This window comes from Saccoglossus kowalevskii, chromosome 4 (genome assembly GCF_978046115.1).
Source record: "Saccoglossus kowalevskii chromosome 4, keSacKowa6.1, whole genome shotgun sequence".
Taxonomy (NCBI): Eukaryota; Metazoa; Hemichordata; class Enteropneusta; family Harrimaniidae; genus Saccoglossus; species Saccoglossus kowalevskii.
This window is the reverse complement of record NC_140644.1, coordinates 27,202,475-27,227,722: the sequence shown is the minus strand read 5'-3', so window position 1 is coordinate 27,227,722 and position 25,248 is coordinate 27,202,475. Positions and strand designations below refer to the sequence as shown.

General features: G+C 35.9%; 1 protein-coding gene across 3 annotated transcripts; it reads left to right on the top strand.

The window, feature by feature from the left end:
- Positions 1-6,962: 6,962 nt before the first annotated feature.
- Positions 6,963-21,016, top strand: LOC146747241 (uncharacterized). Of its 3 annotated transcripts, XM_085498592.1 has the most exons (7): positions 6,963-7,035; positions 7,905-7,981; positions 9,668-9,779; positions 11,787-11,927; positions 13,074-13,214; positions 15,355-15,495; positions 19,918-21,016. In XM_085498592.1, exons 3-7 carry the CDS (start codon positions 9,668-9,670, stop codon positions 19,926-19,928), a joined length of 546 nt encoding a protein of 181 aa, XP_085354718.1. In that variant the 5' UTR covers positions 6,963-7,035; positions 7,905-7,981; the 3' UTR covers positions 19,929-21,016. The 3 variants fall into 3 exon arrangements, with proteins under 3 accessions (XP_085354718.1, XP_085354717.1, XP_085354716.1); XM_085498591.1 differs by lacking the exon at positions 7,905-7,981 and having other exon boundaries at positions 6,966-7,035; positions 19,924-21,016; XM_085498590.1 differs by lacking the exon at positions 7,905-7,981 and having other exon boundaries at positions 6,966-7,035.
- Positions 21,017-25,248: the final 4,232 nt, after the last annotated feature.

The following is a 25,248-nucleotide window of genomic DNA, read 5'->3' as shown; positions in this document are numbered from 1 at the left end:
TAATGTCATCTGCTGGAAGGACAGGAGTATTTATGGTACTGACTTTACCTCACTATCTGGTGGAAAATGTCCATTGAAATCATACTTCATGTTGAATACATGTTTTCTCAGAATCTTTGCTGCTTTGACCAGAACTGTTATCTCAAAATCCCAGCTGATATCTCTAGTAGGGCTAGACTGAAATCCTCACCAAATGCTAAATCAGTGCGGCTTGACGAACATTTGACTTTAATAAGATCTGGAACTGCAATTACCACTATGTGGCGAAGACGAGATGTGTGAATATAATCATTCAAACCAAGGGAGACTAGGCAAGAAGAACACAGATTAACAAGAGCTGCCATCTTGAAAACAGTACACCAAGTCGGAAAACGCTTGTGCTTTCAGGAATTTAGTTTGCTGGTCATCATCATCCTTTGTAGATTAAATTATTGCAGCATCTCTGTAAAGCTTAGTAAGACATGACAGATTGTACACCGCATCTATGGCCACCATGTTCCCTGAGGTGAGCTTCCCAATAAGTGTCTTGTCACCAATAATCACAGCACATTTTCTAACTTTGGTGCCAAGTTCGAATGTGGCAGCCTTCCTTAACTTTTTCCACCAGCCTTTTCACAGAGCAGGCATAGTCTTCTCTCTTCGGGTGAGTCTTCTTTGGGGGACAAATATCACCAACCTGTAAAAGGGTTACCCTTACTTACTCTTCGAGTTCGACTGGGCTAGTATTCACTGACACACGTTTGTTAAGAGAAGGATTAAAGTGGCAGATTGGCAGATGAAACAAAGCTGCCAATTCCTGGTGTCTCTAGATGCTATCTAATCTACATCCATGTTTCATTGCTGAATAACATAAGAATAGAAATAGTATTTACATAAATCAACTGAAAATGCGGGTTTCAAACTACTTGTGTGATGACCAAATATTTAATCCATACATTAATACGATATTTCTTCAAAGGCTCACAATATAACCAAATAATGATTACGATATTTAATCTGCAACATAAAACCGTCAAACTACATCTCCAAGGTAACAGATGTTTAACAGCTCAACATGTTTAACATAAATTTTAAAACTAAGATTTCCATATTTATATCGAGAGTTGTTAGGTCATTTGTAAATTTTGCCTAAAACTTGATAAAATTATCTTTGAACGACGCCGTAGGGACATAAATTGATCTCGTAGCACCCAAGTTACTATCTTATCAGATAATCTGTCATCAAAAACATACATTAAGAACCTTACATATTACAAATATCCTGACTAGAACCAGAGATATGGAAAAATACATCAAGATACTATTTGCTCGTGGCGGCCATCTTGAATTTATGTAAATGAGGGTTAAAAGAAGGTCACCACAGCTTGTGTCCATATCTTAAATGTTTCATATGGTCATAGACTACTTTCACGCCAAGTGGGATGTTTGTACAAAAAAGTGCAGGTTTTTTATCATTTTGGGGTCTTAGCAAGTCCACTAACAGTAGAATATAATAAAATATGAAATATAGTCATAAACGAATAACATTCTACTATACTGTTCAAAAGTTCCTCAGTCCATCAGTCTACTCAGGTAGTCTGCTACCACATTGTCCCGTCCAGGAATATCCTCAACACGATAATCATATCCTTGCAGAGTCATCGCCCATCTCATCACTCGGTCATTTGCAAACTTGGCTTTATCCAGGTAAGACAATGGTTTATGTTCCGTCTGCAAAATGAACTCCACACCAGCTAAATATAGGCGAAATTTATTCACGCCCCATACAATGGCTAAACATTCCCTTTCTACAGTTGAATATTTATTTTCTGCATTGGATAACCTCTTACTTGCATAAGCAACTGGATGAAGCTTCTCACCATGATTCTGAATAAGTACTGCTCCAATTCCTACCTGAGACGCGTCCGTCCGCAGCACAAATGGTTTCTGTGGGCCTGGCAACTTCAAAATTGGTTTGCCCAATAAGTATTCCCGCAAAGTGATATATGCTTTCTCCTGGGCCTCTCCCCATACAACTTTGTTAGGCTGTCCTTTCTTTAGTAGGTCACTCAAGGGTGCTGCAATAGTTGCGAATAAGGGGATGTGGTCACTGTAGTAATTGACCAGCCTAAAGAATGATCGGACACCTTTCTTGGTCGCTGGTCTTTGCGCTTCTCGAATTTTCTCCATGTTGTCGTGACTTGGACTCACCCAATTGTGTCCAATTTCATGACCCAGGAAGAAAATTGTAAATGTAAATGTGGACGTTCAACAACAGTAAACAACAGTAACAATTTATTTTGCGCGAAGGTTTGTTTAAATGTTGACTGAACATCAAGTAACAATTTGTATGCGATTTTTCTTACCGATGATGTAGATACGACAAAGTCCTCCTAGTCCAGGCGATGGGTGCGTAAATTGCTAAGATGATGATAAAAGCATGAAAATTAGCACATATGTACGTCACATTATTCTAAACATTTGAGAAATGAAGCCAATGCAAATTGTAAATAACATAGCAATTGTTGCTAAGCAACAAGTCTGTCCTTTCCAGACCCAGAAGGGTCAGTACATCACCGCAGCTACTGACAATATAGACCACAATCCAAGTGCAGCTACCTCCACTGGTTCATTCCATGGTACAAGCTTGTCCTTGTTCCAAAACATTACTACCAAGTGTAAAAGTGGTGATGGCGACCATGATTTCACTCATTCAATAACACCTTTGAAGGCACAGAGGAAGATAATGGATTTACCCGTGGCTTATAGTGATATAAAGCCCACAGGTCTGCCAACATGTGATGTCTATGTTCCACTCACTTCTAGTAATCTGACATCTTCCTGTGATAGGCTGAGTGAAGAGATGGAAAAAGAATATGGCTGGCTGAATCATGTTAAGAATGAGAAGCTGCATGCAGTTGAAATATCCTGCGAGTCTAACGCATCTTGGGCCACATACCATGCCAGCAGAATCAAACCCTTTACCACCGATCAATGCCATGCTGCCTCCATTTTCTAAGAAGGCCAGCTTCCCATCTATGCTGCGTCACTGCTTTGATGTTATTCAGACAGCTGTACAACTTGTCAACCCTGATCAGATTCCGGTAATTTGTGTTTATCACCCTTTGTTCGCAAAACTGGAACAATTGCAATCGTCCATGGGCAGCCAGTATGGAGAGGACAAGTTTGTAATCTTTCTTGTTGGACGCAACACGGAGATGTGTTGCTACAAAGTCCTGGGTCATTGGCTGGTAGGGAGTGGATGGGTTGAATCTCTTCAAGAGGCAGAACTTGCCACTCATGGAATTGCAGAATTCTATTTCAAGCACCCCATGTCAAACGGACCCACTCGATATGCGAAATAAGAGTTAAGCATGAATATTATGTTTATGAGTTCATTTTCACAACAAATAAACAATTAAAAATCAGTGTTACATTACTAACAGAATATAAGGAATTTGTGGTGGTATCACTGAAATAGCTCTACTGAACTAGTCGGGTCAGTGATCCATTTTATAGTAAACAGACTAGCAATATAAATCAATAAATAAACACTATGTACATGGCACTGCTTACATAACAATAAATGCAAAGAGAAAAAATGGAAGAAAGCGTCTGCCTAATAAATAACAAAAATATTAACAGTTGACAGAAAATAATATATTGTAATAATAAAATAATATCGTAAGAATGAATAGAATGGCAATGAAAAAAGAAAGGACGACTAAATAAAACAAATAAAATAAAATAAAATATTTAAAATTAAGTTAAACAAAATTCAATAAAATTAAACAAAATTAAAGTCAAATCGAATCAAATCAGGTTAAAGTATAACGACATCACTGATAATAAACAGTTGACATTGTAATAATATCGTAAGGATGAATAGAACGGCAATGAAAAAGAAATGGAAGGTAAGCAGTAATTAAATTAAATTAAATTAAATTAAATTAAATTAAATTAAATTCTAACGACATCAAAAGAAAAAAATCAATACTAAACAAGGAGGTGGGATATTGATTTGGATTTGAAACTATATCTGCGGCTTTAATTTTTTATTTCAGTGGAGAGAGAGAGTTCTGTTGTTAGGTGGGTTGGGTAATCGTGAGGCAGGGGTTCAAGGTAATAATTTATGTTATGAGCAAAATGGTTATGTTTTAAGTCAAATAAAGAAAAGGAAGTTTGAAGCTTGCAAAGTTTATACACATCTAAAAGCCGAAGTTGTTGAAATAGGGGAGCTGTATGGGCATGCAAATGAGAAAAAGTACAACAATAAGTAATTTGTGGTAAAATTAATGATTTGTAAAGAAGGAGAAGTATTTTCCTGAGGGAGAAAGGGTCGAATTTGTGATAGTAGTCCAAGTTTTTGGCAACTGACAATTTGGCAATTTGTGCGTTCATTGCGTACTGGTGACTTTGATTTGTACAAAGACTAAATTGACACCCTGGTTCTTCAGTCTCAACCACACCCATTATGCCTGCTGGATGTCAGTTCACGTGAGAGATATGTGAGCCTGGACGGCACCCATCCTGATGTTGCCCGAGAATTTCGACACGGCAAGTTCGTTATGGCCATCCTTGGGAAAATACTCCCTCAAAATAATGGTATGATGAAGGGTGAAAGGCGAGTCATTGGACTGACACAGGATGTCAACGCTCTTTTAAGATGGGCAGTAGCAGGGCCAGAACTTGTCCCTGTCATATCTGAATTGGAGTCATCCATGGTAGGGAAACGAGGGCATGGGGAGTTCGTTTGAAGAAGAAAGCAAATATCATCTGAGACTACATTCAAAGGACATAATGGACAAGCAGTCAATCGAGTGCCTCACTACAATGCAATAAAAGGGTCAAGAACAGTATGGATGAGCGACTCTGGGCCAACATCGAACCAATAACAGCAACCGTCACTAGAAACAAAGTAGTACTGTTAAACGAATGAGCACACATATCAACTGACAAGGCTTTCACAAGATCCTTGTTCAGACAGTATACACCGATGTAGTTGTGCCAACAGTAGTGACTTTCCAGCAGCTAGGAAGGATATACTTGGGAGTTTCATTCGGAAGTGGCAAGAACGTTCACTACAGCGCATGAGATAAGTGCCTCCCTTGGCCCACAAAAATCTTTCAAACTTTCATCCTTTCACGGGCTGCAACACTGTGTCCAAATTTGCCCAAGTAGGAGAAGAGGACTGCATGGAAAGTGTTGGCGACGCATGATGAATTAACTTGAGCCTTCTATGAACTGCACAGTTCACCAGAACAAATATCTGAAGAGACTGAGGCTTCCCTAGAGAACTTCACCATCCTTTTCCATGACAGGAAAGCAACAAATACCTCCATCAAGGAAGTCAGAAAGCTTCTATTCACACGAAAAGGGTGTCAGCTGTCAGCCCTTCCTCCTACCAAGGCGGCCTTACAGCAACATATCAGAAAAGCAGCATTGCAAGGTGAGCACTATTGGGGACATGATACTACACCATATCGTCAGATTGTCCTCTCCTTCTGAGTGGGGATGAGCTTGCCAAGAACAGTGGAGGCCCTTGTGGACAAACTTACCAGAAGCAAGTGCATCGTGCCCAGAGCTGCTGAAGTGTCAATGTAGGAGGAAATGTAGAGACTGCAAATGTGTACAGGCGCTCTTAAAATGCACCGTTTATTGCACATGCACAAGACAGTGTGACAATGCCTGAAATTATGATGAATGACTTGAGAATGCAAATGGTGAAAATACATATTGTTGAAACAATCCATCTGATCAAAAAGCTGGTTGCTTTCATGAATGTATTGCCTAAAACATTGTTGGAATTTGATGTACATGCGGTAAAATACCATAGCTTTCTGATTCCACTAAGTACATTGTTGATAAGTACATTGTTAAATCGATCCCATGTCCATGGATTGTTTTCCATGTGTACATAATTTTTGCAATGGTAAACAGGTTACTTAGCAACTAAATATGTTTTTATCTGTCAATTAACATTAATGGAATCTGTAAAGACTATAATATATCTTAATATTTCTCTTCTGTAAGGTTTTAGGCAGTATTAAGTGGAAACGTAATTTACAAATAGACAATTAAGATAGAAACAGATAGTGGTTTGGATCATCCGTTGCCTGGCAACAAGCAAATTCATTTTTTGTTTAATTTTGATACTTGTAGTGGCTTTATAACATGTCTTTAGTTTTGATGCAGCCGTTGCTAAGAAACATGATGTATCCATGGGCCACCTTTGAAAATATTCAGTATAGGCTCATGTATAAAAGTGTCATGCTTTTATTATTTACTGAGCAATTCAAGCTGTGTTTTGCACCTATCGGCTAGACTATTCGGCAAATCGAATGCAGCGTATACAACACATGGATTTAACATAATTACTGACCGAGATAAAGGTATATCGTGGGTGATGTAGGAGTTGTGTTCATTAGGTGGTACATATTTCAGGAACAGGAACACTGGTTTTACGTCATCACTTTCTTTGTTTTCAGATGAGCGTGATAAAAACCTTCGGATAGTTAAATGTCGTAAATTATGTTACATAGACGATAACAAGTTTTTATTAGTGCATTGTTCACGTAACCGTGGCTATTGTGACCTCATTCTGAAGAACATCAACTTATACAAGTATCGCTGATAGAAGGACCTGTGCTGAAACATTTTTGTCAATAGTCGTTAGATTATTCTATTACCAATATGAAACTGATTGCTTGAAAAGTGAGTTCGTCTACTGTTGGGTGATCGTGTACTGCCGTTATGTAGCATCACTTATTCTAAACATGGAATTTATATTATATACTCGTATTTTAATTGATGATATTAAAGTGTCAGTGCTTGGACATAACACTTGTAATATACAAAAATAGTGAGGAATCATTTACTTCAGTCACATCCGGGCATTTTTTGTTGTGTACCATTTCGAATACACCCACATTATGCCGATTTCTGCTGGTAAATAGAATAAAAATATAGGGATTATTTAATGACGTGATACACCATTCTCTGCATCCAATGATGCCGCCGAAGAACAAACCGCACTCTTTGAATCCTGATTCAACTGTAAGTTAGATATTTTTTTCTTATGGTTATCTAGAGCAATGAATTGGTAAAGCAATTGGCCTAGAAATTGAGTTTTGTTCAAAATCGCGGTTTAACACCGCAGTATGTTAGAGAGATGACCATGTGATATTTTTAGATACTATGTACATAGAACAGGACAAGGTTTCTCATGCCCTTCATTCACCCGAGAGCCCAATTGGGTCAGAAAAATTTACTGATTGTGCACCTTGTGTTCTGCAAGTCTCCACCTACAATCAATGAATATGTATTTCTGACGTAATTTTGGCGCGGCTGTGTGACACTGTAAAACGTTGCGGCATATCGGTTTCAGAAGCATAATTTCGTACTTCGTGACCAATTACGAACACGTAAATTCAAAAATCGGCATGATGTTGATGCTTTTGTCTTTACTTGGTTAAACAATAGTACTAAACTCGCGGAGTAGGTAGCGATGAAGTGCGGTTTGTGAAATCGGAGATTTCAGCAAATGGTATTGAGGCAAGGTACTACAGAGAATTAGCGGAACTGTGGATTAGTGGAGGTAGATGTTAGTCAATCTTTGAGTGTCACCCATGCCATTAGCGATAGCTAGTCTTTAAAGGCCATCAAGTCAGAGGCGTTCTCGCCATTATTGGCGTGTATTTTGCATGGTGTCATAGTTATCTCTGATAGCGTTCTGTTACAGACGCATTCGATTACTTTGGTTTAAAAAAATAACAGCCAACAATTGGTTAATATTAAAACATATTTTTCAGCCACAAAAAAATAAATCCACCAAGAAATTCGCGCCTCGACTTTTTGAAGATAACACTAGTTTATTCAAACTCCCCAAATCATCATTATTAACCTCTCTATTATTAACTTCAAAGGTTTCAAGAATGGGGTAATGGTAACAGGCTTACAATTAATGCCGCAACAAATAATTAAATAAATTAATAGCTGCAAGGTAATGAAAGCTCATCAGAGACATGTCAATATCAAGGGCACCTGGACATCGGAGGGTCATCTATAGAGAGCGTATCATCAGTGAACTACATAGGCGTTTCAAAATTATAACAGGAAATCTGTAAACACAATTGCATGATAAACTAGAATCATTTCCCAGCTTCACCATTCTGTACCATAACTATTATACAACTTGTACAACAAATTAATTTTACAACATATAACTTATTGTTCTTTAATCTGGAGCCGTACATATTTCACATGATTCCACCCCACTCCTGAAGAAACTACGTGTACGCATGGTCACATTCCCTAATTTTCATGTCCTTGTAGCTCCCCTTTTTAAAAAATAACCCGAATTCCCAATATTTTCTCTCTTTCAAAATGTACACATGCCATTTTGTTCAAGAAAAACACTGTTTTACCACATAACACGTCTCATCGGTAGTAAAAACTCTCTAAAGTCGGTCTTTTCATCAAACCTATACAGACCTAAATATGAGGCCAAGAAAACGTAGATGTTTTAAGAATATTTTCTGTTATTATCTTTATTACTAACTATTATTAATTTATTAATTGAAGGATCATGAACTAGACTAGTTCAAAAGTACTATTGCTTTGATCCCCACCATAATCAGCCTATTTTAGATTTGTTTATACTTTCCGTTAACTATTTAGTTATTTATTCAGCTCATGAGCAATTTTGTTTTACTCTTTTTTGTATTTTTAGTCGCCATCAGACGTAGTTCGAGATGGGGACTTGTGTTTTGGGTTCCGTCCGTGCGTCTGTCGTAATTTCTCAGAGACAGAGTTTCTTCAAAGATGGAACAGAGACAAGTCGAAATAGGAGACATGTGCACATCGCTTTATTTTTTATTTGGTTTACTTTTGATAATTTTGACATGTCATCAACCGTTTCTCTGATATTCCTTGACCATTCAAACCTGGCATTAACATCAGTCATGGTGGGGGACTGGTGTACAGCTTTTTCTTTTCGTGACTCGATTGAAAATGTTGTACTGGTGACCATTTTGTTTTTATGAGTGTTCTGCTCATTTTCCAGAGATGATTGTACAGATGTGGATTGAATTTTGTACAAAAGGCAAGATATAATGGGTTGAATGTATTGTTCAGTTGTTTTTTGTTTTCCTCGAAATTTAGCCAAATGGCGGCCATTTTCGTCAGAAAACAAATAAAATTACAAATTCAAATATGTCATCAACCGTTTCTTGCACATGCCTTCACCGATTTCATTCAAACTTGGCATTTACATCAACAATAGTAGATTACGGATGCACTCCATTTTTATTTCGTTTTTTAAACATAAATATTACCTCCCTACAGAACTATGTAGAAATACACATATCCCAATATATGTACACATGTTTCTGATGTTTATGACGTGCTTGAGAAGTAAAACATCCACATAGTTTGTCACCACCATTATCTGTAGGGAAACTACGCAGAAAGATAGAACTTGTTAGTTCCATATGTAGTTGCAGTAGCTATTTTTGTTTTCAAATATATAACTTCTGTAAAGTAATACATGTTTGCTGTGACATATGGTACGCATATATAATAATCTGTATTTGGTTTCTTATAAAAAGTACATTGATTATGTTTTCAATATACTTAGCATCTTCGTGGCAGAGTAATTCAGTAAATTATCAATGTTGTTCTAATTTAGATGGCAGTGACGATTGTTACCCTAGAAAAACTAAACCGACCGATGTTGGTTTTGTTACTGATGTCATTGTTTACCGTGTACGTAAGATGTTTGAAAAGGGATGATCGCCCAGGTACATTATTGTTTCATTTTCTTCATTGATTGCATGCATGTTTTGCAAATATGATAGACCAATTGTGTTGATTGCAATATTATTAACTTTGTTCACATAGTTAGTTATATGTGTGATAATGGATATGTCACTTAAAATGTGAATGAAGTTTTTAATTCATACATTGCATTTGCATGCCAAATTAAGTATATGTACACTTTATAGTCGTCAGTTGTATATATGTGTAGTAACGCCAGACTTTTATTATCAACTGTTTCGCGAACCCGCCGAATGAACAGGATCCGAAAATAAAATAAAAATATAATTTTATTTCAGCGTAATTTGTTCGCGCCCGCCGACTTGTAAGAGCAAAAATATTCTTAAAAAATATTTTTATCATCATTTTTTTACCGCCCGCCACATAACAAATCCAAGTTGCATTTTCGTGGGAGTATCATGAAGTACCGCGCAGATGAGAATTATACATGGAATAAAATTATATTTCATTTCTTCTCACCGATCAATGATCTCACTTACAATTTTGAGAATCACACAAATCTAATAGGAAAAAAAGAATTAATATAATTTTTTTCCGCCCTCCTCAAAAAAATTGCCTTATAAAAACTCGCGAAACAAGGAATAAAACAAGTCTGGCCTAAATAAAGGCATTGTTTTTTTTATAACAATCGATAACGTGTGTGTGTGTTTGAAGTGACAACCCTCACTCGAATTAAAAATGCAATCATATGTTGAATTGCAATTTGATTGAGTTTAATTAAAATCCAATTAACCCTATATCTTGCCTGGCCAAGAAAACATTTTGCAGGTCATTTTAGATATAACGCAATAATTTATGCGAGCTATTTGCCATGAAAAGCTATGAATACTTTATTGACTCTTATGTAGATCATTTACCTGCTATTGCAAAAATAAACAATAAAAATTCAGTTATTTTAGTGTCATGTCTAAATATACCATCTTAATACCTGTCTAGATAAGTACATACATACATGACTCCAGGTAAGTGTATTCCCATTAATATGATTTTTAAATTACAATCATACATTCATTTTACAGCAACAGTACATTAAGTCGCCCCTTTCTGTCGTGATTTTGTAATTTTTAATGCTGCCAATAACAATACAAATTAATTGATAATCATAAACAGTATATTTATATGTGATTGTGACTTCTATTTAACTTTACACCTACCAAGTGACGACACATCTACCAAGTGACGACACATCTACCAAGTGACAACCTTCACTTGAATTAAAACACAATTCAATAATGTATTGCAATTTAATTGAGTTTAATTAAAGTCCAATTAAAGTGCTATCCTATATCGAGTCGAGTTTTAAGCCAATAATAACGCAACAATATCAAAAGTTGATTCAACTATATTAAAAAGTAATCTAACGTGTTTCGTCAACGTGGGAAAGACGTGCGGGCATTAGTGCTGCTTAAGTTAGACAACCCTTTTTTCTCGCAGTTTTGGCTCGAGTCTCATTCTAAAAGCCTGATTTCGTTTATATTTAGGAATAATAGGCTTTAGAATATTCCCTCTCTATGCCTTACTACACTGTCAGCAACCTGCCAGAGACTGCAGAAAAAATGTTTATCTTCCTGTTTTATCTTCCAGTAATAGTAAGCAGTTCAGTCATGTAAAATGTGACTAAACATGCATCAGTGATATATTGACTACAGAAGTGTTACACTGTCTGAAAACTGATTTGTTTGTTCATTGTGTCATTTACAATATAGTTATGGTTTTTCCTCACAGTGGCCATTCCTATCATGACTGGCCAAGAATACATTTGCAGGACATTTTAGATGTAACTCGCCCACAGGCAATAATTTATGTGAGCTACATGACATGAAAAGCTAGGAATACTTTATTGACACTTATGTACATCATTTACCGGCTATTGCAAAAATAAACAATGAAAATTCAGGTATTTTAGTGCCTTGTCTAAATATACCATCTTAATAACTATTTAAATTAGTACTACATTTCTTTTGATTCAGTTCCTGATGCTAAACCAGGAAATTGTCCTAACCAGGAAGATAACATCAGAGGATGCTTAGAGGCATGTGGGAATGATCACGACTGTGAAGGAAACACGAAATGCTGCTCCAATGGTTGTGGGCATACATGTATGGCTCCAGGTAAGTGTAGACCCATTAATATGAAACTATAAACGATTTTTAAAGTATGATTCTACATTTATTTTACAGCAATAGTACTTTAAGTCGCCCCTTTCTGTCGTAATTTTGTAATTTTTAATGCTGCCAATAACAATACAAATTAATTGATAACCATAAAAAGTATATTTTGATTTTAATTCACACATTGTATTTGCATGTCAAGTTACGTATCGCCCATATACGATATGTGTGTGTGTGTGTGTGTGTGTGGGGGGGGGGTGCGTGTGTACATGTGTAGTGAATAAAGGGCGATTGTTTTCTGATAACGTGTGTGTGTATGTGATTGTGACGACTTCTATTTAACTTTACACCTACCAAGTGACGACACATCTACCAAGTGACAACCTTCACTTGAATTAAAATACAATTCAATAATGTATTGCAATTTAATTGAGTTTAATTAAAGTTCAATTCAAGCGCAATCCTATATCCAGTCGAGTTTTAAGCCAATAATAACACAACAATATCATAAGTTGATTCAACTATATTAAAAGGTAATTTGACGTGTGTCGTCAACGTGGGTAAGACGTGCGGGCATTTGTGCTGCTTAAGTTAGACAACCCTTTCTTCTCGCAGTTTTGGCTCGAGTCTCATTCTAAAAACTTTATTTCGTTTATATTTAGGAATAATAGGCTTTAGAATATTCCCTCTCTATGCCTTGCTACACTGTCAGCAACCTGCCAGAGACTGCAGAAAAAATGTTTATCTTCCTGTTTGCAATAAATAGTAAGCAGTTCAGTCATGTAAAATATGATTAAACATGCATCAATGATTTATTAACTACAGAAGTGTTACACTGTCTGAAAACTGATTTGTTTGTTAATTGTGTCATTTACAATGTAGTAATGTTTTTTCCTCACAGTGGCCATTCCTATCATGACTGGCCAAGAATACATTTGCAGGACATTTTAGATGTAACTCGCCCACAGGCAATAATTTATGTGAGCTATATGACATGAAAAGCTAGGAATACTTTATTGACACTTATGTTAATCATTTACCCGCTATTGCAAAAATAAACAATGAAAATTCAGGTATTTTAGTGCCTTGTCTAAATATACCATCTTAATAACTATTTAAATTAGTACTGCATTTCTATTGATTCAGTTCCTGATGTTAAACCAGGAAATTGTCCTAACAAGGAAGATTACATCAGAGGATGCTTAGAGGAGTGTGGGAATGATCATGACTGTGAAGGAGACATGAAATGCTGCTCCAATGGTTGTGGGCATACTTGTATGACTCCAGGTAAGTGTAGACCCATTAATATGAAACTATAAACGATTTTTAAAGTATGATTCTACATTTATTTTACAGCAATAGTACTTTAAGTCGCCCCTTTCTGTCGTAATTTTGTAATTTTTAATGCTGCCAATAACAATACAAATTATCGATGCATCGCATAGCATCGATGTTCACATCAGGTCACAGTTCACTCACAGTCAGCTTCTGTGTGCAGTTCCTGAGGCTTGACGAAATCCACCGTTGGGGGCGCTGCACGACGAAATCGGGCGTGGCCTGGGTGTGTCCGTAGATTACCCAGGTAAAGCGTAGAGGGCGCTGTTCAACAACAACGGGCGTGGCCTGGGTGTGACCGCAAATTATTTAGGCACAGCGTTGATGGCGCTGTTTAACAACAATGTTATCAAAAGTTCATTCGTAGAAAATCTGAACAATAGTCATAATCAATCGTCATAATTCAGAAATAGTTCTCTGTACAGTGGGACACAACTTGACTACCAATCCCAACTCACAGTACAAGTGTTATTCAGCAGACAGTTTGAAAGTAGAAAGTTGAGAGGTAGAATTACTGTACCCTATATTAGCTTAATTACCGCTGCCATCAGGTGTCACCAGTCAGCGGTTCTTTTGATGGATGAGAACTGATGTCACCACAGAGTCACCAAAAGTTCAGGGTGAGATTCACCCACTCCCGTTGCATAGGAAATCTTGAAATACAGCTGGAAACGTTGATTCCGGTCCGATTTCCCGAAAACACATTTCTCTGAGTTCCTCTTCTCATAAGCTCTCTGAATATGAGAACCACATCCCAGCTAACTCCTGGTTTGAGCAGGAATGCAACTGCTCCCCACAGAGCTGTCCCAAAACACTGTTGACACTCTGGGATCTATCTGCTGACCAATTCAAACCTGCAAGCTAAGCTAGTATCTTTACTGGGGGTAACTCCACCCTTGGACGCACCCCATAGGTCAAGGAGTTCATCATCTTATAATGACGGTGTACTTTTTGACAGGTATTAATGATTTTAAAATTCCCCGATCCCTATATGGAGTGAAACATAGCTCAGGCCATTGTTTCTGAAAAAGTGGAAAAATTGCCTGGAATGTGCTTATAACTTTGAAAATCTGGATAATTGTGCGTGATTATCAATAACAATAAAGCTAAAAAAATAAAGAAACCTACGTCAATACACTATTATCATATGTCTAATTAGTTAACTTCTTAATTTCGCGACTAATTAATATTAATCACCTCAATTCCTTATTAAGCTATTCTAATTAATTTCTGCCCTAATTAGTACTAAGTAGCCATTAACTTGCTTGTAGTAAGTGATTTCATCTTCATCTTCAATTTGGTCTCCATGGTTACCTCCATAGCTACCAAGAAAGCTATTGTATTCTGTATAGGAAACCTACTTCAAACAGAGTAATTCTGGAAGCAATTAAGCGACGCTCAAAAACTCCTAATAAAAATCACAAATTATCTATGATATACTACGGCTAAACTTCAAACATTAAATCTCTGCTAATTATACTCGTTACCACATAATTGGCTTTAACCTAATTCTTACTTTCCTTGCAGTTTTAACTGGAGTTCACACACACTAGCCATAACACTAATTAACTGTCACTCTCACAACTGATAGTGGGTTCTCAAGTATCAATAAACACCAGCTGGTATACATACACTAACATGTACTAGCTATCGTACCCTGGGTCTATTGACTTACAATACATACTCAGTTAGAACCTACTCTTAATCGTATGAAATCATTAATTTCTAATTATTTCAATCATGCATCAATGATATATTGACTACAGAAGTGTTACACTATCTGAAAACTGATTTGGTTGTTCATTGTGTCATTTACAATACAGTAATGGTGTCTCCTTACAGTGGCCATTCCTATCTTGACTGGCCAATAATACAGGACATTTGCAGAACATTTTAGATGTAACTCGCCCACAGGCAATCATTTATTTGAGCTACATGACATGAAAAGCTAGGAATAATTTATTGACACTTATGTAGATCATTTGCCTGCTATTGCAAAAATAAACAATGAAAATTCAGTTATTTTAGTGCCTTGTCTAAATATACCATCTTAATAACTATCTAAATTAGTACTACATTTCTTTTGATTCAGTTCCTGAAGTTAAACCAGGAAATTGTCCTAACCAGGAAGATTACATCAGAGGATGCTTAGAGGAATGTGGGAATGATCATGACTGTGAAGGAGACACGAAATGCTGCTCTAATGGTTGTGGGCATACATGTATGGCTCCAGGTAAGTGTAGAACCATTGATATGAAAATATAAACGATTTTTAAATTACATTCATACATTTATTTTACAGCAATAGTACATTAAGTCGCCCCTTTCTGTCGGGTTTTTGTAATTTTTAATGATGCCAATAACAATACAAATTAATTGATAATCATAAAAAGTATATTTTGAGAACATTTGTATAATGAGCCAGACAAATATTCCACACCTCCCCAATTGAAATTCATGTCCTTGTCGTTTTAATGAGTTTCTAATAACAAGCTTATTGTATTGGCTAGGTGAGGCAGCAGTAACAATTTATTGACTATTATTTATTGATTATTTGGCTGCTAGAGCAAAACTAAACAATGAAAGATCAGTTATTGTAGTGACATGTATAAATGTACTATCTAAAGGACTGTGCAATTGTACTGATCTATCAATTTATGTTCTTATAAAGAATGCTACATCATCTATATTGGAATATTGTTTATGTGTCTTATGAAGCAGACGTTTCAGACTATTCATGCTTAAAATAGGATCGTGGTTGGCAGCTAACTAGACCAGAATGTCGATATTGCTTAATCTCAATCTAAAACACAGCAATACTGCGTCGCCCCTGTTAATTTAGATATTATATCTATGCAATAAACAATACATTCATAATGAGTGTATGCAGGAATAGCATAAATGGTGCGATAAACCGTAACGAGTGTAAAGTTATTTAAATGTCAATTTCTTAAGACTGGAAGAACGAACAGCTTTTCTAAGTAAATAAATATATCTACGATCTCGCGATAACATCTGGTGATCTCGTAATATTATCTGATGATCCCGTGATAGTATCTGGTGGTCTCGTGATAGTATCTCGTGGTAGTATCTGATGATATCGCTCGTGATATTATCCCGTGATAGTATTTTTATAGTATATTCAATTCATGAACAAATGACTTTTAAATACGCATTGCGTGTGAACTACGGTAATATGAACCTGGTAGGATCATGGAAACTTGTTATTAGGATAGACTATTATTTTACGAATTTGATTTGGTCATGTTCTGTGATTTTGGAAAAACTTTTGACTGTTTCCGAGCCGTATGCTATTTTTTTCTCGTAATTACTTTATGGGAATATTTAGCAAGTTAAATAAATCGAAACGACCATAGAACAAAAGCGTTCTCTTTCTTGTCTTTCTACCTTTCACGATGAAAGAAAACCAGACTGGACTGCTATACGCTTTTGGGGGATTAGTGTTTTTAGCTTGTAAATAAATGATGAGGGTTTCAGACGAATAGGCTATTTAAGATTATATCAGAAGCACTAACGGGAAAAAACACTGCAGTCGAAAGTCCAGAATGTCAAAAAATACATTTACACCATGCCAACCGATTGTGTCGCCACAGTATTAAAGTGATGTAAGGCACCGTGATGACCACTACAAACAAACCGTTTTGTGTGCTTGTGTTTTGTGAATTTTTATAGTTATGAGGGAATCAAATCATCCTAATTACCAAAGTCCATTTGCATTTAGCGCAAGTTCCTTCTTTAAATATATAATTTCATCTCGTAAATATCTGAACTGGATGTGAATGAAACGTATATGTACATTTTCCCGTCTATTCCCTTTTCTTCAAGCTCCTGTCATCCTCCCATCATTATTTTATGTGGTTGATCACACATTCGACATTCTTGTGGTTAGTTAAATAAGCACATTACTTTGATGGTTGACAGGTTTTAATTATTTGTTCACCTAGTTTGCTGTTGTTTATGCACTAAAACGCGTACTTTCTGAGGACCTTCATACCTTCAAGCACTGAAAGTGTATTGCAGCAACAATTGAGCTATGTTCTGTGGGTGGAGACGATATGTAGATTGTTTATGTTGATTGATGCTATTTATACAAACACACAGAGTCGCAGCAAATGACTCGTCCGTATTCCCAACTCGCAGCATACGAAATACCCTCAAATAAAAGTGCCAACATTCTATAACTCGTATCAGCTCTTTGACAATTTGCATTCCTTTCTGCCTAAGCAAAAAACAAAACGAACATGCAAATTATCTTTGGCTATAGAGCAATATTTTCATATTTTTTGTTTCAAATATGCCGGTGACTTTATCAGAGATTGTCAGTCTATTGTTCTTTTGACTTTGATCGCGTCCCCGTTCATTGCATGTAGATTATTTATGCGTCTGTAAAAATCAGTACATCGGAAATCAGTGTTTTAAAAAAGTGTGCTCGAAACGTCCTGTAAAGGTTATACTCAATATTAGAGAAATAATAAAGCTGCTGTATTATCTGATACATTTTGTTTGTGGCATTTCGCATATGAAGTAGTATGTATTGTACACCTAATGTAACAATATAATCACGATATTCACAAGATATCTGGGTCAGAAATTGTTCAAGCGACATAAACTATGAGCCATTCCATACTACCTAAGCTTGTTCAATCTCATTCCCAGTTGCCTTTGCGCTTCACTGTGCTATTATTAATTAGTTGAAGTACTATTTAAATGATGAAGACAAAAAATAACTGATTGAAAAGTTCCTTACATATGAAAAAGTGAATTATCTTTGATTGAAAGAAGTAGACAAAATACGTGGGACAACGTATATTGACATGCATATTAAAAAAATACACTGAAAGAATGATTTGGCTAAAACGACTCTTTAATGATAATACACAAGCCATGCATGGTACAGTCCCAGTGGTTAACATGTCACAATTTTGCTTGCGTTCGGGAATGTATATCACACTGCGCGCGTATGAAAATAATTCATTTCAAAAACAAAGAAGTTTAATGCACAAGCAAACAAGGAATACCGTTTGTTATGAAAAGGTAACAGAAATACTTTTCAAAGGAATTCTAATTAACGCAATGAAATGAAAAATGTTTATTGTCATTTGATAATTATATTTTTCATAGTAACAATATTGACATAAACTTATTGAATATATATGCACAGACATATATTATTATGCGTATTAGCATTCACAAAATGCTGATTCGAGCATCAAAGTGGTGGGTATGTATTTGGCATGGTAACACAGAAAAGTTACACATTCCAGAGGGCTATCATATAAATATGGTATTTATGGATACTATGCTTACTAAAAATCACTATGAGAATTAATCTTCCAGAGTGGTACGACGAGTAGAAAATGCTTTACAATACTTACAAAAGCTGGTCAAGTGAATAATACAGGAACCAATTGCGTATTTCAAAACAAAGGTTGACAATACTGTCACTCACGAAAATATATGAATAAATCAATACACAAAACCATGAATCAAGGGCTTATTTCAATGGTTGCCATTATAGATCCAGAACGCAGAACGCTCCACTAGTAAACGACTATCTGCAGCAGGGTAGTATCGTACTGTATATTTGACAAGCGTGGTAATTTTTTTTGCGAGCTCCTAATAAAAAAAATGTCATGCAGTCGCATGCATTCTTGACTATTGACTCAATTTTTTTATATTTCCGTGCTTCTTAAATTGCTTAATATTCGTCTGAAATTCTTGGCTCTGGTCATATTTTCTAATTCTGAATCGTCTGTTTTGCGTAAGTAAGTATATAGTCATAAAAGCCCACACAATAAATCTTTACCTAAATAAATAATAAGGTTTACCTTTTTTATTATTTGGCTTTCCAGATTTACGGGGAACGCTAAATTAAAGTTGTCAAGTGAACTTAAGGGATTATGGCTCAAGATGATTACTGGGCCCTGCGCGAAATGTTAATTACGATGGCTTCCTGAAAACACCATACTCATTTGATCACTGTCAGATGTGAACATTTTACTTCTACTTTGTTTTCTGTTAAGTCATCTAAAGCAGGGTGTTGCGTGAGAGAGGTTTTGATCAATCATCTGATATATGATCATCTTTAGCCTGTGTATCCGTGGTTTGCAAAACCTCGTTAATGCTCACTACGAATATGACTCGTCCTTTGATATTATCTACCATTCTAAGAAGTCTGAATTTTATGTACTTTATTTCCCAGAGTAGTGATCTTGGAGGCGGTGCCAAATCAGAGTTGACAATAAAAATCGTCTAATGCAGATCTTATTTATGTCTTTCAAAATATATACGAGGTTTTGACTGACTATTCATAAGCCTTAAAGATGAGTTGAAGCCGTTTGGTGTTAACACTTAAAAACTTGTTGGTCTTCTGTATGCATACATAATGAATTTGCTGCAAGGCTTTGACTGGAATCTAACACAGTGACACAAAACGCATACAACGGCGAATATGTATTTGTTTCCTAGTGATGAAGTTTGCAAAGCTGTATTAGCAACGACCGCTCTTGATATGAGTTTAATTTTTCCAGGAATTAGATGTGTTGACAATTATGGTTTTGATAGATGAGATGTTACAGCAAATTAGCCAGGCTGAAAAATATCATATGATGAAAGATCAGATGTCATTGTTTAGTTTCAGGCTAACAACCGATAAGACGCAGAGGGATAATTAAGGCACTATTGAAACCTGACCGTGTGTGTAACAACATCTAACAACCGACAAGACGCAGTGGGACAATTAAGGCACTATTGAAATCTGACCGTGTTTGTACCAACATCTACCAACATTTAAATCCTGGAAATAATGGTTGCCTATGTTTACATCAGCACAGTAAGTTTGGAGGAGAGAAGTCTTCTGTAGTATTTTGACAATGGCAGCTATTATCACATTGATTAAGATACCACTATGGCATGTTGGGCTTCAATTGTGGCCGATTGTGTTAATATAAAAAATACATTAATCGATAAAATTACTTCTACATGTTATCCGCACCATTGTGTTGTAAAGTAGTAACATGGATGTAATTTTTAGAATAGCAAAGTTTACCATGTATGAATTGTGTAGCAGACTGTAAGACTATGATAAACATAGTCACAGACTAAATCTGTATGCATAGAACATAATGGGTCGTTGAAGTATGTTTATGTGTCACTCATTTTGGTGATGTGTATTGCATGTAGGGAGGTGGAAAGCATGGCCCAAAATTCTAGTCCGCTCCTGTCGCCCTACAAAATACCTTGTATTCAAACCATTCGTCCTGGTGTTATCGCAACAATTCATATAAAAATCCAGCTTGTCTTTGCTATCCACAACATTTTACATACTGCTGACTATTACGTATTGTGTATTGGAATTTGCACACATGTGAAAAAAACAAGTAGCATTCCACCATAAAGCAGTAAGTACTACAAAGTGATTTTCATATGTACTTGTAATCAACTAGCAGCCATTATGCCACAGCAGTGTATTAAGACAATTTTATTACATGAGACTTGCCTACTTCAAGAATTACTTCCACTATGTAATCTAAAATTCAACCCATTTATCATTTCCGAGGAAAAAATAATTATATTCTATGTCAATAGTTCATGCCTGTGCTTCTTTTGCTTTTGTATTTCCAGAACAAACCATTAATGACGACTGGGGAAGGGGTGTGTGGTGTAACAATCTGTGTGTTAAACGAAATGTTTGCGCAAATCAAGAAAAATAAAATGAATCAGCCATCGCGAAATGAGGATGTCGAATTCGCATTCACAAAAAATGCGTGGATTTGTATAGTGCACAACTTCAGCGTTGCATAATTGGAGTTTAGTTGACCAACTTTCATCCATATCGCGCCTACCATATTGTAGTGACACTATTTTGAACAAACACAGTATATAGTTTATAACATGGTAGAATGCCATACAAGTATCTGTATGGCAATTAAATGACCTAAACAAAGTTAATGTTCGTTTAATCAGTCTCAATTTTACCAACAACTCAATTCACAGAAAGTGATTGTTATATATGCTATATCCTTCATTAAAACAGTATCAAAAACATGTATTTCTGAATCCACTGTAACTGCGATACTGTCTTATCTATTTCTAAAATAACTCACAATAAACGTGTCCCTGGTATGTCCTTGTGTGAGTATAAAACGCTTTGTGCAGGCTAGATGGGATGGCAAAAAGAAGTGTACAAATACAAAGAAAATAATGACAATATAACTTTTTACTGTTCTTTAAAAAGTGATTTTAGTATACAAAAATAAGCTAAATTGTGTTAATCCCAATTATATTAACAGCACAACTAGCACAATAGTATGTAGATCCATTCACAATTCAAGTCTACAGAAAACTGTTATTCAAATACATTAAAATATATAACCAGAAGGATAATTATTTGTTGTCCCCGTCGGACGTAATCCGAAACAGGGACTTATGTTTTAGGTTGCGTCCGTGCGTCTGTCGTCATTTCTCCGAGACGCCTTCACAGCTGGTACAAAGACAAGTCATAATATGAGACATGTGAACATCAATTTATTGTTGATTTGGTTGACCTTTGACCGACTGACGAATTTTGTTCCAAAGAAACACAAAAAAAATCAACATTTGAACACATCATCAACCGTTTCTCGGACATGCATTGACCGATTTCATTCAAACATGACATTGACATCAATCATGGTGGGTTACTGATGCACGTCATTTTTGGGAGATTTGATTCAATACTTTTTTTGGTGTCCCCTCCCCCATAAGTTCAGACCATTTCCCATATATTAAAAAATAAAGAGTATAAATGTTAATAAAGTGTTATTAAAACATAAACAACAAAAAATATATATTGATATTTTTTTTCTTTTCAATTTAAGAACAACCTAATTTTTACTCAATAATAAATACATGATTTTTGGTGACATCATCTTTATTACCTCTTACTTGGACAGTCATCTGGCTATCTTTGTGCCTGTGCTGACTGTGAAGAAATGATTATAGAGATGCATGCTAAGAGAAAACATTCATTTCGTACGGCCCAGGGTAAATAGTGCCACGTCACATGTGCGATATTTTGATGTATTCTTTGCACTCCAAGCTCCAGCGACGTTTTTGGGTTTACTGAAACCCGAAGATTTATGGTTGGTATATTGCATATTTATTGCGTTACGTTAAGTTTTGTGATCGACTTTAACTTTTGAGTTGGTCATTTTATAGATCGATTCTCAGTAGCCGGGGTTAGGCAACTCTGGGAAACAACATTTTTCTAGCAGTTCGTAGTCAGTCCCAATTGTTCTACCTTGTGCATATTTTCATTTACCTGAGAATAATTAACTGGGCCGTTTTTGGTTTTAGGTCTTGTGAATCTCACGATGACACAGACCATGGAGCTGAGGTATTTAGACCGACTGGTGTGTTTGCATGTACGCAAAAGTCTTTAAGTGTGAGCATAGTGTATTACTAAATTAAACAAGCTTTAGTGAGGTTTTTTTGCGAAAGAAAAAACAAATAATTAATCGTGAATTTTCATACATGAGTTACATGAACGTATTTTACATTTATCGTTTAAGACTTGAACGATCATACATACGTCAGCAAAACATCGACTGACGTGCGTGGTGGCCTGGCTTTTGCCGGCGATCTTGACGACATGATTGAATAGCAACTCCTTTGTTTCGCAGGCGTGCGTGAACAAGAATAATTCAAATCGAGTACATGTATCATACTGGGAAAGTGAAAGTTGTGGTATTTTTATGCAATTTGTTTTGACTGACACGTGATTTATTCCAATTCAATTGAAATCAAATCTTGTTTTGCATGTATATGGAGGCCATTTTGAGGACTACAAGTAGACTACAGTCCTCGGCAAACCTTATCCGATTTTTATGACGTTATAGTGTTGTTTTTATCTCGACTACAAAATTAAATTGAATATTGGTAATTTTTGTTATTTGAATAACTTCTTTTTTTTGTTTTGTGGGATTCTGGTTCATATGTGTTTCCTTTGTGCTGTTCTACTCGCCTTAACATTTGTCGAAGGCCTAGCAGTTATTCCTGTAGAAACCTGAAATATCCAAAAAAAAATTTAGAGCTGCACCTTTAACACTTACATACATTTTTTATTTTTTTGCTGTACTAGTACTGTACTCCCCACCGTCAACCATTCTTTGAGTGGATGGTGGGCATCTTGTCATACGTAAGGCATCATTGAATATATATCTGAAAGTTGAGAACCTACCATATAGAGCTATTATACTAAATACCATTAAGTAGACTGCAGGATAGTTTCCGTTACTGAATGTATCATAATTGCGACGTATCTACACACATAGCTTGATTTCTGCTGTGGAACACAACATTCGATCATTTGAACAATTCTGTTTTTACTCTATAAACCAAACTTTAAAAATAAAATCTGGTAACATTTAGTTTGTGTGGATTATGCAGTTTTATTTGTATGATATGAGAATGATATGATATGTTGGTGTTGATATCGAAATAAATCCTGGTCCTATGCTCGAATGTGAAAGATTACAAAGCGGTAAGGTGATCATTGCTGAAAATCAGGGTTCTCTAAAATATTTGAGTGCAATGTATGGGGCTAGTACCTGCATGAAAAATGGTTTTGTAGCAATGTCGTATTCTCGGATAATGGAGCTGCTAATCGGCACAGTATGATTATTGACAATATTCTGGATAGGGGACAATGTTGTCTCCCAAACAGTTGTCTCCCAAACATCTGATGCGCGACTGTTGATAGAAAATTGCTGACTGTTGAGTGTCACGTGCATATTCTGTCCGTCATTTCTTGTGCATGTTAAAACCGATTTTGTTTTCAGTTGGTACATCACAAGTCACGATACATGTGAATATCGCGTTGTTTTATTTTGTTGGCCTTCAACTAACAGCCATTAATTGTCCCAAAAATCAATATTTGGACATGTCATTAACAGTTTCTGGGGTATGCTTTGACCAATTTCATTCAAACTTATTTTTTATATATATGTTTCATGCACACTTGTAATTAATATGCAAAATACTATCCCCATATTTAGACATTCCGACTATGCTTTTCGTTGTTTGACAAAGTCACTAAAAACATGACGGGGTCTATGTCATTGACAATGACTTGTTTCTTCTAAATTTGTGTTATGAATAGTTTTCATTATTGTGCTTATTAAAGTAACACTAAACACCGATAAGGTACCTCTGCATCACAGCACAAAGCGCAATCATGGAATAAATATATTGAATTGATATTATCAATTATTTAACATGTGAAGGAAAACCACACGTTTTTGTATTTATAAACCTATATTGGTGTTGCACTGAAATTAACATCTTATATACCTGGTTTGTATATTACAAATTGCAATTAATATGCATATTGTGAAGCTGACTGGGAAATTTTTTTCAAAAAATTCCCTCATTTACTATTAATAGAAGTCAACCTGCAATGAAGTACTTCATCTCCAGGAAATATTTTACATATGTTTTTTTCTATATGAGTGGATATAACTTTTTGCTACCAGAAAAAAGTAAAGTTGACTAAAGATATGTAAAATGTTGTTGTGCATTCGGGACCCCCCCCCAAATCATGTACATGGTTTCCTGAAAATCTTGGGTACATTAACGTTGGTGAAACAAATGGACTCGGAATATGAACAGAAAGGACACATATCAGACTCCTCAACGGATAACACAATAATGTTTTGTTTGTTCTGAGACGAGTTTTAATAAAGCACACGTGTTTGGATTCTTTGCAAAAACCCATTGCACAAGTTTAGTTTCGAATGTTGAGTATGATCACTGGACGCATGGATCCGGGGACATCCACATATTTAAGCTTACCAACGCTCACGCCGTCATCAGTGTAAATAGTAGAAACACTTTTGGTCACTAGTTTAGTATTTCACATCACAATATGTTCTTTCCCATCATGCTGAGATTAGATGTGAAAACAACAAAACAGTTGTGTTATCAG

Excerpts from the sequence above, each read along its gene's own strand:
- LOC146747241 (XM_085498590.1), top strand. The coding sequence starts at position 6,988 with ATGATGCCGCCGAAGAACAAACCGCACTCTTTGAATCCTGATTCAACT. Across the intron at positions 11,928-13,073 it reads GCATACATGTATGGCTCCAG|TTCCTGATGTTAAACCAGGA; the intron begins GTAAGTGTAGAC and ends CTATTGATTCAG. Across the intron at positions 13,215-15,354 it reads GCATACTTGTATGACTCCAG|TTCCTGAAGTTAAACCAGGA; the intron begins GTAAGTGTAGAC and ends CTTTTGATTCAG.